This window comes from Danaus plexippus, chromosome 5, assembly GCF_018135715.1.
Source record: "Danaus plexippus chromosome 5, MEX_DaPlex, whole genome shotgun sequence".
NCBI classification, from domain to species: Eukaryota; Metazoa; Arthropoda; class Insecta; order Lepidoptera; family Nymphalidae; genus Danaus; species Danaus plexippus.
The window spans coordinates 7,200,654-7,216,133 of record NC_083539.1 but is presented as its reverse complement, the minus strand read 5'-3'; the positions used below and the strand labels follow the sequence as shown (position 1 = coordinate 7,216,133).

At 38.7% G+C, this 15,480-nt stretch overlaps 1 protein-coding gene and 1 long non-coding RNA gene across 2 annotated transcripts; one reads left to right on the top strand and one right to left on the bottom strand.

The window, feature by feature from the left end:
- The first annotated feature begins 611 nt into the window (after positions 1-611).
- LOC116768941 (uncharacterized) lies at positions 612-15,413 on the top strand. The gene is given in 13 exon segments (XM_032659862.2): positions 612-1,540; positions 1,543-2,543; positions 9,786-9,867; positions 10,312-10,378; positions 10,698-10,811; positions 11,252-11,342; positions 12,050-12,229; positions 12,650-12,779; positions 13,027-13,171; positions 13,399-13,504; positions 13,857-14,004; positions 14,566-14,596; positions 15,182-15,413. Coding segments are annotated over 13 exon segments (2,940 nt in total). The 5' UTR covers positions 612-702; the 3' UTR covers positions 15,189-15,413.
- LOC133320541 (uncharacterized) lies at positions 2,917-5,231 on the bottom strand. The gene is made up of 2 exons (XR_009753812.1): positions 4,504-5,231; positions 2,917-4,410 (listed from the first exon to the last, which is right to left on the bottom strand). It is a non-coding gene; the product is annotated as an uncharacterized LOC133320541 (long non-coding RNA).
- Positions 15,414-15,480: the final 67 nt, after the last annotated feature.

Below are 15,480 nucleotides of genomic sequence, written 5' to 3'. Positions count from 1 at the left end.
TAGTAATAATTTTTTTGCTTCCTGTACACACCCGAACCTCGCCAACGACGTTTCTTTGCACATTCACCATCAGGTAGTTTCCCCCGTTCACTAACCCTATAGCCTTCCGATCGCTGATTCCACAGCTCGGAGCATTCATGGAGGCGGCGAAATGAGCGATCTAAAAGATCTCATCACCGGCGCTCACCGACATCACACCGGCGGAGGAGACATCACCGCGACGATTCATCAGCGCGCTCCCCACCCGAACAGGTGAGTCTGGCCGTTTCGAAATTTTTATTTCTGAGGAGGTTTGAATGGTTTATGAATCCTATGAAACCCAACGTTCGCGATCACTTCCCGAAGTTAATGTGTCCATCCGAAATCTCGTCTTTAGATGCACTACATACGTATGTATAATAACGTATATATTAGTCGTGAACTAAGCGCGGAACCACAATAAAGAATAATACGTCAATGCGCCTGTTGCTTTGTATGTGAGAGACAGGTTTGGCATGTGATTGCGCGTGCGCATGCGCCCTCGTCCGTGAAGAAGCTCGCGAGAGACGGCGACCTCTTCGCGTTTGCGCCAGTTCTATTTATGTTCGCCTTCGTCACTCGGAACGCCTTCAGTCAGTTGAAAAGCTCAGCCGGCCGCCCAACGCTTCTCTGCCTGAAAACTAAAATTCGTATAGTAGGCGCCGCGGGCGGCCCGCGCGAGCCATGGCTGCCCAACCGCCGCGCCTTCCCCCTAACAACCTGCTCTTCAGCGGACCTCCTCCATCTTTACCGCGCGTGGTTTTCTTGCCAAGTGACACCGCTGCAAATAATCCCGTTATAGAAAGCGCATGCGATGATGACCTTGACCAGAAAAACGATGCGGATGTCTCCGACGAAATAAACAACGAGACAGTGCCTGTGAATGGTGAAGATCACAATCAAAAAGTTTACAAACCATCAGACCAAGAACAGTTCTATACATTAAATAATTTAAGAAGAACTCGAAGTTTTGATGTGTTAGATATTTATACTTGTAGAGATGATAGTGTCATAGAAGGAGGTGTAATTGGCTTAAAACATCGTAGGTCTGAACCGGACTTGAATAAATATGGTCTTTTTGTTGAAACTGAAATTGAATGTGAACCAATACAACCACCTCCGCTCGTTCTAAACAATCCGTTTTATGATGCTTCATATGCTTTAATTGGTGATGATGTAAACGAAAATATTGTTATGTTGCCCGAAAATTACTTGGCCTTTGAAGATTCGTTTGATCCCACATGGAATTACAAAACAAATGTTGTGGGTGATCAGGGATTATACTATGACGGTCAACCTCTCATACCACCCAATGATCCATGGTCGATATATAGCAACAATAACAATAGTTTTGAATATTACACACCCCAATTTGAAATACCTACGGAAGATGGAGTACAATATATGCGCCTCAGTGACTTAGATTACGCCATACCTCAGTATATGAGCCTTCCGTTAGTCGAAAAAAAGATTCATAGTGAACCGTGCTCAGATTGTTGTAGTCAAATGGAGAAAGAACAGGAAATAAGGAAACTAAAGTGGATGAAGAAGCAGAAAAAAATGAAAATGTTTGCAGTGAATTAGTAACAGAGAATATTCAACCTTTAACCGCTACTGTTGTAAATACATTAAGCTTAGATAAAACTGATAGTGTAGACTCTTTACCGAACAGAGAATCCTCATGCAGTGAATCCTTTAATGCGGATATATCTATTGATGTGACGTCCAGTTTAGCTTTCATGCCTAGTAGTAAAAGCTCCCGACGTTCTCAAGGAACTGACAATACTAGTGATAACACGTCACCATGTTCCACTGATTACCACGAAGCTTCGGCTCTTGACATAGCTCAAAGCTTAGATGAACTTTCATGTTCTGGCAGCACAGACTTTTCGCAGAGTCGAGAGGAAGTCTCTCCTATACCGGAGGATCAAACAACTAGTTGTAAACAACAAAGCAGAGTAAATAGTAACAATAACAACGAACCCAACAACATTGAAACAAATAAGCCACTGGCCAGTTTACCACTATGTAAACTACCTTCCATTCCATTACACGAGCAAATGCCACCAAAGCTCCCCCCTCAGAGGAATAATGTGATGTGTAATAATAAAAATGTACATAATAATTCATTTACAAATACAGACGCTAGTGTTGTCCAGTGTGAATCGACAACTCAAAGTGATAAAACAACTAAAGATAATAATGTCAAACATGCTGCAAAAACAACTGCTCCTAACGCAGTTAATGTAAACGACTCATCAAAATGTATGAGAGCGGCACCTCAACCGCCGTCTGTGCCGCCAGCGTGGTTGACAAAAAGTACAACAGGTGGAAATAAACAGAAAGTTACCAAAGACGTGCCTCAAATACTTATAAATAATGTAGATGAGACCAAACACGACAAGAGTACTGCGTCCACACAAATAACAACTAAGTCGACTGATCCTGGAGACCCTCAGCCCTCCTGCTCTTATGCACCGCCAGTACCTCCGCCTCCAGCCCAGCTGAAGCCCAAAGATGTAGAGGTCAGCCATCTCTCGTATATTAATATAACAATACAATCAAATGTATTTAATATATTAGAAAAGGCTTATTTGATAACGTTCAGTACGCATTCAGAACGAACATATCGAGAGCAAAGCGCAATCTATTTTAAATTATATTATTGGGTCAAGGGTTTCAGTAACACGTCTTGTGTTCCTTGTGTATATAGATTTGTGAAAAATGACGTTAAATATATCAAACAAATAATGACTCATTAAACTGCCATATGTGTGTTAATATTATTATTAATAGGTTTGGAAGACGCTAACAATATTTCATGCTTAAACCGGACACGTCTCTTTCACCTTATGTTCGTACTTACAAAATAACAGTTCTCAAAATAACATGCTCACCTTAATCAAATGAAACGCAATTTTATTACATTATATACGGTAAACAAATAATACGAGGGTACGTCCGACTGAAATAGACCGGCAGCTGGCATTAGCTGTGGCACTCCAATAGTTAGCGCTAGATGGCGGCACATGGTGTGCTCATCGCCTGCTTATGATGATACGGAAATAGATGAGATCACCTTCACCTAGGAGAGCATATCTCCATCTCAGATCAATTTATAACTAGGTATTTAAATAACATTACCAATAACTAAATAGCATCAATATATATATATCATTCTATTTGTTTCTTTTACAAACAATTGGTGGTATGCCCAATTTAATTTGATATGATATTAGGCTTAGGCTTGGTCTAAAATGGAAATTAAATATATTACTTACAATACTATTTAGGCTACAATTGCCTATTTTTTTTATTCTGTAAAAAATTATTACATAATAAAAAAAGCGTGAAAGCGTTAGGTATTAGTATGTCTTATATTTTATAAAGTTGGGATTGTTGAATTAATCCTAATTGAGGAGCGTTCGGTGTATGCTTACTATTTAATTGTTTTGTATCGTTGTGTAAAACACTTAAATTGAAACTCGTTTCATCTAGCTGGCTCCGGTCACCAGACACGTCACCGTACAGAAACTTTACTCTGAATTCCTTTGTATTAAATATAACGATTTTTGTAATATTTATATACCTAAAGAGAAGCTAAAAGCTTAAAAGATAAAGAAATATTTTCTTTATTAAAATATATGTCCGAAAGAAAATAAATACCAAAATTTCTAAAAAATTAAATAGCCCTTGCAAGTGACGTTGCTTCCATTTGAATAAGTTCGCCTCAAATATTTTGTGTGTTAACAATACATGAAGACAAGTATGATGCGGGTGGAAGTAACTCACACGTGATCCTTTATAGTAAATAATATTAAATTTCCAATTGATTTATATCAATATTTTCTGACGGTCTGTGTTTCATTGACGTACGGATTTAATAGCTATGTATATATATGAAATTTCCTACCACCCACATGAACAATCTGGCAGTTTTAATTACTTTTCATTTACCATATATATAGTCGTACGCTTTATAAATACTTTTCAATGATTCTATAAATCCATTTGTTAGAAATGTGAATAGACCTGATTGTTATATATGTATATATTATAATGTTTTATCTCGTTTAACGATAGCTAAGTGTTAAAATACATTCGTTCAATAGTGACCAACATGTGATTAATAAGGTCAAGTTCGTGTTATCCGTGGCTGGTCCCATTTCTGGTGGTCTTCTCCTAAGGTCACTTCTCCGAGCTCCGGCCGCCTTAGTTCACCTATTCGTTAAGACCCTGCTGCTTCCGGCCGGCCTTGTATTGCCGCCAGCGTTGCAACAACCGTCCCGCTCCGATGATTTACGAACGGCGATCATGCACATGTTTTCACGTGAATCGCTAATCGATATATAACGACGACTTTCATGAGAGGCATTCTTTATAATAAAGATTCTGGAATAAGATATATTCCGGATGTATCTTAAGTCGATCTCGTGATAGAACCAAATGAACACTATATTGTTTCTTATCTTCAAATTGACTTACCATAACAATGAGTTTTATGCCTTTGTCGTTTTAATATAATTCTCAATTCCATCAAAACTTCAGTCCGTATTATGTAGGTGTTCCGGCACTAGTGTGTGTTATCAATGAGTCGCTCTCGTTTAGTACACACGGCCGGTGCGTGCTCTCATATCACGTACACACTATAGTATGAAGACCCCATGGGGTCACAGATTGAACACTTTACAAGATATTATCGACGATCATGTCTCGCACACGACGACCCTAACTTCTCTGAAGTTATTATAACACTGATGATTCTCAGAATGTACAATAACGAGATCAATTACAGTAAAAATAATATGACTCACGTTGATTTAGATATATTTAATGCAAATGTCTTTCGAAGAATATTATCGTCATTAACGAGAAGTGGCGAGTGTCTGCGGTTAGATCCTGTTTGAACCGAAAGCTTCAACAAATTGTGTTTCATTAATGTTTACTCAGTTTAATTGGTGCGCGGCGAAGACTGTTCACTCAGTTCCAGTTTGTACGTCGTCGGGCGCGATCTGTGTCTTTATTATAATTCTTTTCATTATTCTTTATTTAAATAAATTTAAAGTTCACATTCATACGACGCTTAAGTATATCGGCGGCGCGTTGGGCTGTAGTGCGGACTCGCAGCACAGTTGTAAGCCGGCCGGGCGTCCATCAAGCCGCCCCTAACGCTCGTCGCTCCACGGCTAGACCGGTGAAGTGATAGCAGTGTATATAATATGACAGAGATTGTTTTAAAAAACGTTCGCCACCACGTGCCGCTACGCCTGTCCTCGTTCTACGACCTGTATAAGAGATTCCTTAAGGATCACGGTTGCAAGTGGCACGATGTCGCTAAACTTTTATCTGTTCTGGCGGATTTACTGTTTGATGTGGACGGTGCATGTAGTAAGATAGCGGGCAAGGTTAGTAATTGTTATAAGATAAAATTATATAAACGTGCAATTTATTTTAACATGATAACGATCGGGTAAAGCTAGGACGGTCTGTAATTAATGCTATATTGAATACATGCATTTTTATTATTTAGATAAATAAACAAATAGAGAGATCGCCAAGATAGTTCTGAATACAACGTTGAAATCACCCCTTGAACGAATTTTAAACGAATCGTAGAAAGGACAGCTACCTGGCCCATGTTATTGTTATTTAACTAGACACCCGGAACAGCTGTTATAACCGTGGTACACCGTTTATATACCACAGATGAACGTGTTTAATACCAATGCACTCAGCCAGTAGTATTTTCTCCGTCATAAGTGCTTATAAATCTATGGCATCAGTGTTTTTGTCGTTATTGCTTGTTTTATATTTAGCATCACATAAAATTATGACGTTAAAAATCTTTCTCGACATGATTTACCTGTGTATATTAAATATGTCCGAAAATCTTTTATTATCTGAGGTATGTCTTGCAATATTATTAATATTGTTATAGAAAATAAATAAAAAAAAACTATTCGAGTGTCGTACGTCGGTTTCTAATTAAAGTTCTTGGAGTGGGTCGCATTTTTTATTCGTTCCATGTGTACATTAAATAGTCATAATTAGCACGGTATGTACACAAATATGAATGTTTTGTTAAAATATTTTGCCGGTGAAAGTAACGTGCTTTGTAATCGGCTCGCGATAATAATACCAACAGAATGTTGTATATTCAGCGACGCTTCCGTCGAACGAGGCTGTTTGAACGGACGTACGGGTTCCGGCAGACTTAAGTCACTTTAACAATAAGTGATCAAATACAACATTATAATACAATCTGCACACTGCTATATGTACTTCGTTATTGGGATAAGTTAATAGTAGTCAATGTTAATGGTTGATTGTAAATAGTATAATATGAACACTTGTTAAAGTGAAATATGAAATTGCATACAAGTCTCATATTAAAGATAATCGTGCAATATTTGTGTACGATCACGATAAATCTCAGTAAGACACGCGCGCTGATCGTGTCTTGTAAGACTAAAGAGGATTTCACAGATGCCAGTGTTAGATAATTATATAGTATCTTAATTTAAATTACCAATAACACGGAGGAGACGTCTAACATGTGAAACGTGCAAGTTTAATGCTACCTCAACATGTGATGCAACGATGTTATGAGTTTGTTTGTTCGTTCCCGGTCGGTAAACGCTACTTTGGTTTGCACGTGAACAGTATTGTTCAGCATCAGTATGCGTTCCACTGACCCGATTAGTTAAGACACATTGACAGTACTATCTTGGCTCTAGAACTCATAGCTAACGCCAAAGAAAGCTCTCACTTAACAGAGGGGCACCTTCACGATATATATGTGAATTAACACAGAATGAAATTGATACTTCTCAGAGTTCTTCCCCGAATAAAAAGTCCGCTATAATTTTCTGTGTGTCATGATAAGTAGCAAATCCTTACATAAAAATGTGTAAATATTTTTTACGTGCCGCATATTCCTAAAGAATAAAGCATGCATGCATAAAAAAATATAGACCATGTTAAAAAAAATATTAAAGAAGTATGCGCTCAAAATGATGATGCACGAAAAATGTAATGAAAATACATTTTTTAATAAAGGTATAAAGAGGAAGACCTATATATGTATGTATAGCCAATGTAATGCGACGAAAATGCGCGTGCGGGCGGTACCTCGAAGTGCGCGGGAGGGCGCTCCCACGGGTTGCTGATATTTTTAGTTTGCGACCAATACTTGGCACCGACGGCCGCACTCGGCTAAGCTAGTGATAGCATCGAATCCCTCCGCAGAAAGCTCCCTCCCGCTCGCGAAAAGCTTATATCATGCTATTTGTGCAAATATTGTGAATAAGTGAACAGTATACATGAAATTGATGTTAGTTAAAATATGATTTGTGAGAACATTTATGTGATGTACCCAGGCTGAGTTGTATATTGTAACTGTTTTATTATTTAACAAAAATGGCCAACATAGGCAGCAGTGGCAACATGACCACCAGCCCTCGTCGTCGATACACACGAGCGTCCACGACCAGCGTTACTCAGCTGTTATCAGATGGATACTCCAACATCATGAATCGACTCACTCGAAGAGGACCCTCCGAGAAAAATGATCATATAATTGATACGAAGTTAACAGCTGCTCGTAGTCGCTACGACGACAAATTACTATCGAACAATAATTCAGTATTAACAAATGTCCGACGTTACGAAAACAATAGAAAAATATCCCCATACAAACCGTTCACTTCCCCTATAACAGTGACTGCGAAAAAGTTTGGAGACGATCGCGGATACTCAAGTTACCTGAGCTCGCCCAAGACCCGGATAGACACATCACCTGTGCTATCGAATCCCAGTATGAGCGCTCTCACTCGCAGTGACTCATTTCGCAGGGCTTCCAAGAAAGATAATAAATCATCACCGTTCACCAAACGATATCCTCTCAAGGAAACTAATAATAACACATTAGAAAGTACAATTGCTTTAGGTAGTACACGCAGCCGTTTAGAGGATAAATACTCCTCGGTTTTAGACAAAATAGCTATTCAGAAGAAAGAGAGAGCTAAGAAAGAGAAAGAAGACCGTGACAAAACTTTAGAACCTGAACCGGCTTCTTTTTCTAGAGGGTTAATGAGAAGTTTTACGACCGCTGTATTCGGAGAGAATTCTTTTAAAAGAAATAATTATTCGCGAGAAAAAACAAGGGATAAGACGCCGTTCAGAAATACGACTGATCGTCGTTTACCGTCTAGTCATAAACAAAGCTCTAAAAACGAATTAAAAAATGGCTTCGATGCGTCTCTAAGAGATGGAAACCAATTTATGAAAGATAGGGATAGTATTTATAGAAAACACCACAGGAGATCACTGAAAGTAGAAAAAAGCAGTAGTGATAAGAGAAGTGGCAAGTTATCTTTAAGGCCGATTGATATCAGCTTACAATCTGGTACAAGAGATTTAATCTCACCCATACAACCAGAAATCAAATATAAGCCGACAAAAACGCCTGCTTCTTCCCCGGTCTGCGAAGGCCGGCAAAAACAAATATACTTCCCTTCGAGTGACGAGGACGACGATAAGACTCCGGTGGGCGACCGCGCTCTCACGGAACGAGAGACGCGAAGGAAAGAAATACAGGGACTGATCATGAAATATGCACATCTGGATGAGGTATACGCTCGGATTACTGAAAAGGAACCCAACGGAGTCACCAAAGACTTAGTGCCGAGGAAATTGGAGCCTATCGGAGTCGGCGATGTGGTAGCGTTGCCACCAGAGCTAAGGAGTCGCCATCGACCACAACGGCCGCGACACCTCATGAGGCACGCGGCCACGCCGCCTGTAAGCACAAGCTAACCGACCGCTTGCGACTCTGTGTGCCGCTAACATTACATGGTCCGTGATTTGAAATAATATATTTATAGAACAAAATATTAAAAAAAAAACAAACGTGTAAAGGACGAACGACTTGCAATTTGACTTCATTGACGTCAACAAAAATAATAATAGAAATGCATGTATTTTAGCAACTTGTAGCGTAAACATCTGACATAACATTCATATGAGGGTAGTTGATAAAAATTACGATCGACAATGAAGGATGCATAATTTATAGACACTTCAGTAAGTTCAAATACTCGTAACAATCGTGTACGAAGAAATCGAACTACTGGTATCATATTATAAAACTGTGAAATGATAGTGCATGTATTAGATTTTATTGTGCGTGCTTTCGAATACAAGATGTCTCTGTTTTGTGTTAAAATATTTTCTAACAACAAAAATAGGCGAAGATTCAATAAGCTTAGTATTGGAAATGTTAGTAAAGTGTAAAAATGGAATTGCTTCTGAATAACAACATGTATTGATAAGACGGGTTCGGGTGGACACAGCCGTAATACCTAATGAATCGTAGCGGATTGTGGACGTGTGCTAGAAGGGTGCCTTGTGAGTGAATGAGAGTGATGCGTTGGATTCAGTCCCGTTGTCTTCCCATCCGTCTATCCCATCCCATCCGGTCTCCCGGTCCCCGGTCCCTCGGTCGTGGCGCGCCCCGAGGCTGGCGCCCGAGCCCCTCGTCCGCCCACCCGTCCGCCCTCTAACAGCATGTACGACACACCATGACCATACCAATTGTCGCTTGTCTGACGGGCAACCGTTCCATTGTCTGATTGTTGGGTACAACACTACTCGGGTCGTGGCGATCGTGTGGCGCTCTCCGTGTGGCCTTTGCTGATGCTGGTGCGCTCGGTGCTCGGTGCTCGGTGCGGACGCTGCGGTGTGGTGTGGTGTGGTGCCGCCTGCAGAGCTCCCGGGCACGCTCCTCCGTCAAGGACGACAAGGACGGACATCTGGTGTACTGGCCCGGATATGTCATGGGAGCGAGATGTTCGTGTCCACAACATAACTTAACCACTTGTATTCCACGACTATAATTATGTAACACACATAGAAAGACACACACAAACACACAACATACACACAGTATAGCCTTTCACACACATGTATACACACATCATACCAATACAGTAAATGATCCACAGCACACATCAAAAAAGATTCATACAAATAAAACTGTGGGAAGTGACTACTCGTATCACTTCCATCATTCGAGCCCTTTTACAGATTTGAGTTTCGAAGATTTTAAATGTTAACATAGTTTTTGATCGCTTGTGATTTTATTATAATTATTATTTTGATGAACAGCCGTCAGTCATGAATAGCAACCGAATAAAGTCACATCGGACGTAAAGTCGTACAGTTCCTGTTACGTCCGTGTAGACCCTAACACTCGGACATATCACTAATCGGCGACGCGTTGCTTTATTACAGACAAAATCATCGAGACGCTCGGTGAGGGAACCTTCGGGAAGGTGGTCGAAGTGAAGGATCTCGAAATGTGAGTCTACACATAGAATACCATATAAAAACTATTATAAAATGAACCCCCAAAATAATGATTTTAATGTCCACACTATGTAATTCTCAGTAAGAATGTTTTAACTATATTATCTTCACGTCGTGTTTGTTAGTCGATTAACCTGCACTCACAGCAAACACCGAAGCTATATTTAAAAATATCTGGCATAGAATTATCGATTAATCTGGCGACCGGTTTCTATTTTCATTTGTTTGTAGAGTCTTTTATTTCGATTCCAACGGCAGTGATGTTTTAACTATTAAAGATATAATACCAACCTATTAATTATGAATTTCAGGGAGCACAGAATGGCTCTGAAGATAATAAAAAATGTGGAGAAATACAGAGAGGCTGCGAAATTAGAAATAAACGTATTAGAAAAATTAGCAGACATTGACCCCGATTGTAAGAAGTGAGTATGGTGTTGATTAAGTTAGTTAAAACACAAGATAACACACTGTTGTGTAGAGTTATTAATATAATAAGACGTGTGTTTGTCGTCGGACGGTCGTGTGACCTTGCTCGTTATACGGACCTGGCGTACGGCCAGCACAGTCCGGCCTCGGAGATATACAAGAGATTAATACAATATAACACTTTCACAGACGATCGTTATTATATTAAAGTGAAATTGTGTAGTAAGCAAGTATGGTACCTGTGATCAACATCCTGTGGTACCTATGACACAGAAACTAGACCATTACTTATCTCAGCGCTACAGATAACTAAATACAAGCTTAACGACGACTTCAGACATTACAGTGTAACAAACAAATATACATACACACACACACACATACAAACAGGTCCCAGCACATAACCCGTCAGTAATAATGTGTTTTCTCATTACAGTCTGTGCGTGAAGATGCTAGACTGGTTTGAATATCACGGACACATGTGTATCGCGTTTGAAATGCTCGGACAAAGTGTATTTGACTTCCTGGTGAGTAATAATTTTGTATATAAATACATACATACATACATACACATTATAATATAAACACAAGTATATATCTTTATAGCTTATTTTAGTATTCTACCAACGTCCGTGCAGTCTATGAAGTGCCAAATATACATTAATTTAATATGTAAATATTATTAAAATTCTTACAAGTTGGTGCAAACATTGGCCCATAAGACCAATATCGGTGAATGTTTTATTTCAAATTGTTTGTAGACGCCATTGTTGTGATAATCACCGATTGTAAAAGGATTACGTTATGTTAACTTTAGTATGACGTGTTAAGACAGATAATGAGCGAGCTAACACTGTACACACAACAAATATGTGTTTGATGAGATTTAATTTATTTATATAAGACATGAATAGACTTTGGGATCGTCCCAATATTTGCTTCATATAGCTTCAGTCAAAAAACATTCACTCTGAATTTAAATATATGAATATGAAATAAAAATTAATTTCGTTACTAATTTTACAATTATTGTCATTATGAGAACTATTAATCCTAATAAAAGAATTTTCCTCCAAAGTATTTTAGCCCATGGTACATATATTTTCATCTAATTTTGTCAAACATCTCTACTATACAACAAATTAACCTATCATTTGTCAGGAGACTTATCATAGTAACTTCCATTTTTTATTCAATATAGACTATGCTACATGTATGTATGTTTGATTAACAGAAAGACAACAACTACCAGCCGTATCCCCTGGAGCAGGTGCGACACATCTCCTACCAGCTGATACACAGCGTGCTGTTCCTACACGACAACAAACTCACACACACCGACCTCAAGCCCGAGAACATACTGTTCGTGGACAGCGACTACGAGGTCGTCAGTGTGTACAACACCTCCAAGAAGGTTAGTATACTAAATATGCCAATACATCAATAGACGATAATGAAACACAATATATATATAATTTTTCAATGAATTCTCAAACGGCTGTATCGTTAATAAAAATAGTCCGACCTGAGAAGCTTAAAGATTGTAAAATGACACGTAATCCTAATTAGTTTCTTCTTTATTTTTTTCTATAGTTTGATGAGATTTATTATGATTTGTCAGTCATAAATTCCTCGCGTCGCATAGACGTAAACCTGTCGACAATAGACCAATAGCTCTGACACGTACAGTTGTACAAAAATACATTTAAATCTTCATATATTCTGATATCATTATATGTGGTATCTCTAAAAAAAAATCTAAAATATTGTTATAATATTTTTCGTCATACAAGCTACATAAACTTCCATATAATATGTTTTTATAATATTTCAGAAGCACGACCTCCGTCGCGTGAAGCGCAGTGACGTCCGCCTGATAGACTTCGGCAGCGCGACCTTTGACCACGAACATCACTCGACAATAGTCTCCACGAGACATTACAGGGCACCAGAGGTCATACTCGGTACGCTGACAATGACACTTATAACATGTGATAGAATTCATTGGAACGAGTAAAGAAATAAATTACACAAAACTAAATGTCTTAAAAATAACTCTGTCACAATACACATAAACGCTACACATTTTAATTGAGGACGAAATAAATTTAAAAATTGTTTAAAAGTTTTTAAAATTGTTGTACCTGGAAAAAAAATGTGAAGATTTTAACAAGATGACGTATAATGATGTGACGTGATGTGTGATTCCAGAGCTGGGTTGGTCTCAGCCGTGTGACGTGTGGTCCATCGGCTGCATCATGTTCGAGCTGCACCTGGGCATCACACTGTTCCAGACACACGACAACAGAGAACACCTCGCCATGATGGAGAGGATACTAGGACCGATACCATACAGGTACTACTGACACTGCGACATCGCTAACAAAAACTTCACACATGTATTATTTTGAAAATCACAGTTACTCACTCACCAAAGATGAAAAATATTACTACATAGCACAGATAAAAAATACTGTATTCTCGTTGTTTTTCTTATATGCATAAAATTATAAAGTACACGGACGAAAGTTTATTTCATTCTTTGGTATAAAACATTACATTAAAATATATTGTTTTTTTCAGAATGGCAAGAAAAACAAGGACGAAATATTTCTATCATGGCAAATTAGACTGGGATGAAAAGTCATCGGCGGGGAGATACGTTAGAGAGAATTGTAAACCGTTATTAGTGAGTTTGTATTGATGAAGATTATACTCAACTAAATCAGTCATGTGACAAATACGTCCCTGTAGTGTCTGTAGAAAAAAAACACTTTGATCCTTATAATTGTTTCGGCTGGTAGAGAGAGTAGGTAAAGGTTTCATTATATTGGATAGTACAGAAATTACTATTATCACAATCATTTGTAAAAATTAACGACTTCCTTATTAAATTGTTTAGATGTGTCTGTATTATGTAACAGTTATTGACCAATATTTCTCTGTCTAATTTGAATGCATTACTTAATTAAGCACAACAGTGAAGTGCGGTTAAAATTATAATCATAATAATACTTAACAATTTTCCTTTTTGTCTACAGAGGTATCTCCAGACTAACAGCGAGGAGCTCCGTCAGCTGTTCGAGCTGATCGGCCGCATGTTGGAGTACGAGCCCTCACAGAGGATCACGCTCAGGGAGGCGCTGCAGCATCCCTTCTTCAGCAAACTACCGCACAACCAGAGACTAGGTAACGACACGCACACACACGCGCGCACACACACGCACACACACGCACACACACACGCACAGAATGAACAACATCAAACATTATGAAAATAAATTACGTATTGTTCGAGACACGCCTCTCCAGATTAGGTTTATTTGTGATCTGTGCAGTTGTCAACTAGCTTTTGTGAAATTATATTAGGAGGGACACTGATGTATAGAATTAATAACCACTTTGTTTGCTGAACATTTATATATGACGGTGAGACGTTACTTATGAAACTTCAACGATATGTCGTAATCTTAAAGTACTTATCGTTTCTGTCAATATCCCCCCCCCCCACCCCGCACACATCACATCAGACTTTCATTTATCTAAAAATATCACATTACAAGTTTCACGATAAAACCTTCACTATGTGTCGTCACCCGACTATACTTAGTATTAGAACTTAGAAGTGTGATAGTTTTTAAGCACAACGACAATAACATTCAAATATAATAAATTGCCGAGTGTTCATACTGTGTAAGATAATGTACGTGACGAGTGTCGCCTCTGTATGATATGAATTGTTTGTTATAGGATACCAGTTTACAAGGCCGTCGTTCTTTAGGTCAGGCCCATTATATATGTTAGATGCTTTTAACGGCTTTCTTTTTTTAATTACTTTCCTTTCGAACACATGTTGAGACATGTCCGAATTATTCTGTTAACGTCCGTGTGCAAATAATAGTTGATTAGGTTTTAAATGTGTAACCTTGTTTGGAAATACGAGTTAAATGTTTAGTTTAATAATAGTTTATATACTTTCTGTTCTTTATGTTCCCGTCTGTATGCCTGTGCTTCTAATATATGTCTATGTCGTCCGAGCGGGCGCAGCGTGACCGACTGTGTAGCTTTACAATATATTGACCGCATCACTTCATTGTTTGTAGTTTTTTCACACGCGATTTCATCAAATGTACAAAACACATTATTTTCTATTCTGTTTTTTGTATAATGTAACTGTTATTTTAACTTTGTATCTATATATTGTTGTATGTGGCGACTCTAAATGAAATGACTATAATGATGAATTTCTTTTAAAAGGAATGCTACCAGACAAAGGAGCATTCGGTAAACATGTAATATTATTGTTCGTTTGAGGGCCCGTCGGGGAGCGTCTCGTCTCTATATAAAGTCCTCTATTTGTTTGTAGGCAATGACCGCGCGCGCTGCAACGGCGAGAGCTCGGCGTCCCGCGAGCGATCTCACTCACTGAGCCGGTGAGTCGACCCGCGGGCGGGGCGCGGGCCGGGCGCGGGCCGCGGTGCAGTGACAAGTGATATGTTATGAACATTGTAATCTAGGTTATGTTTTGTTGTGAATCGGTACTTCTCAATTTGTATTTATAAAATAATTAATATTTCAAATAAAGACTGTCAGTCTCAGCTCAACATGTTTCATTTCTTCATCCGATTATGTAGAGAAGGAGGAGCTCGTGTAAGCGAGTTCAAA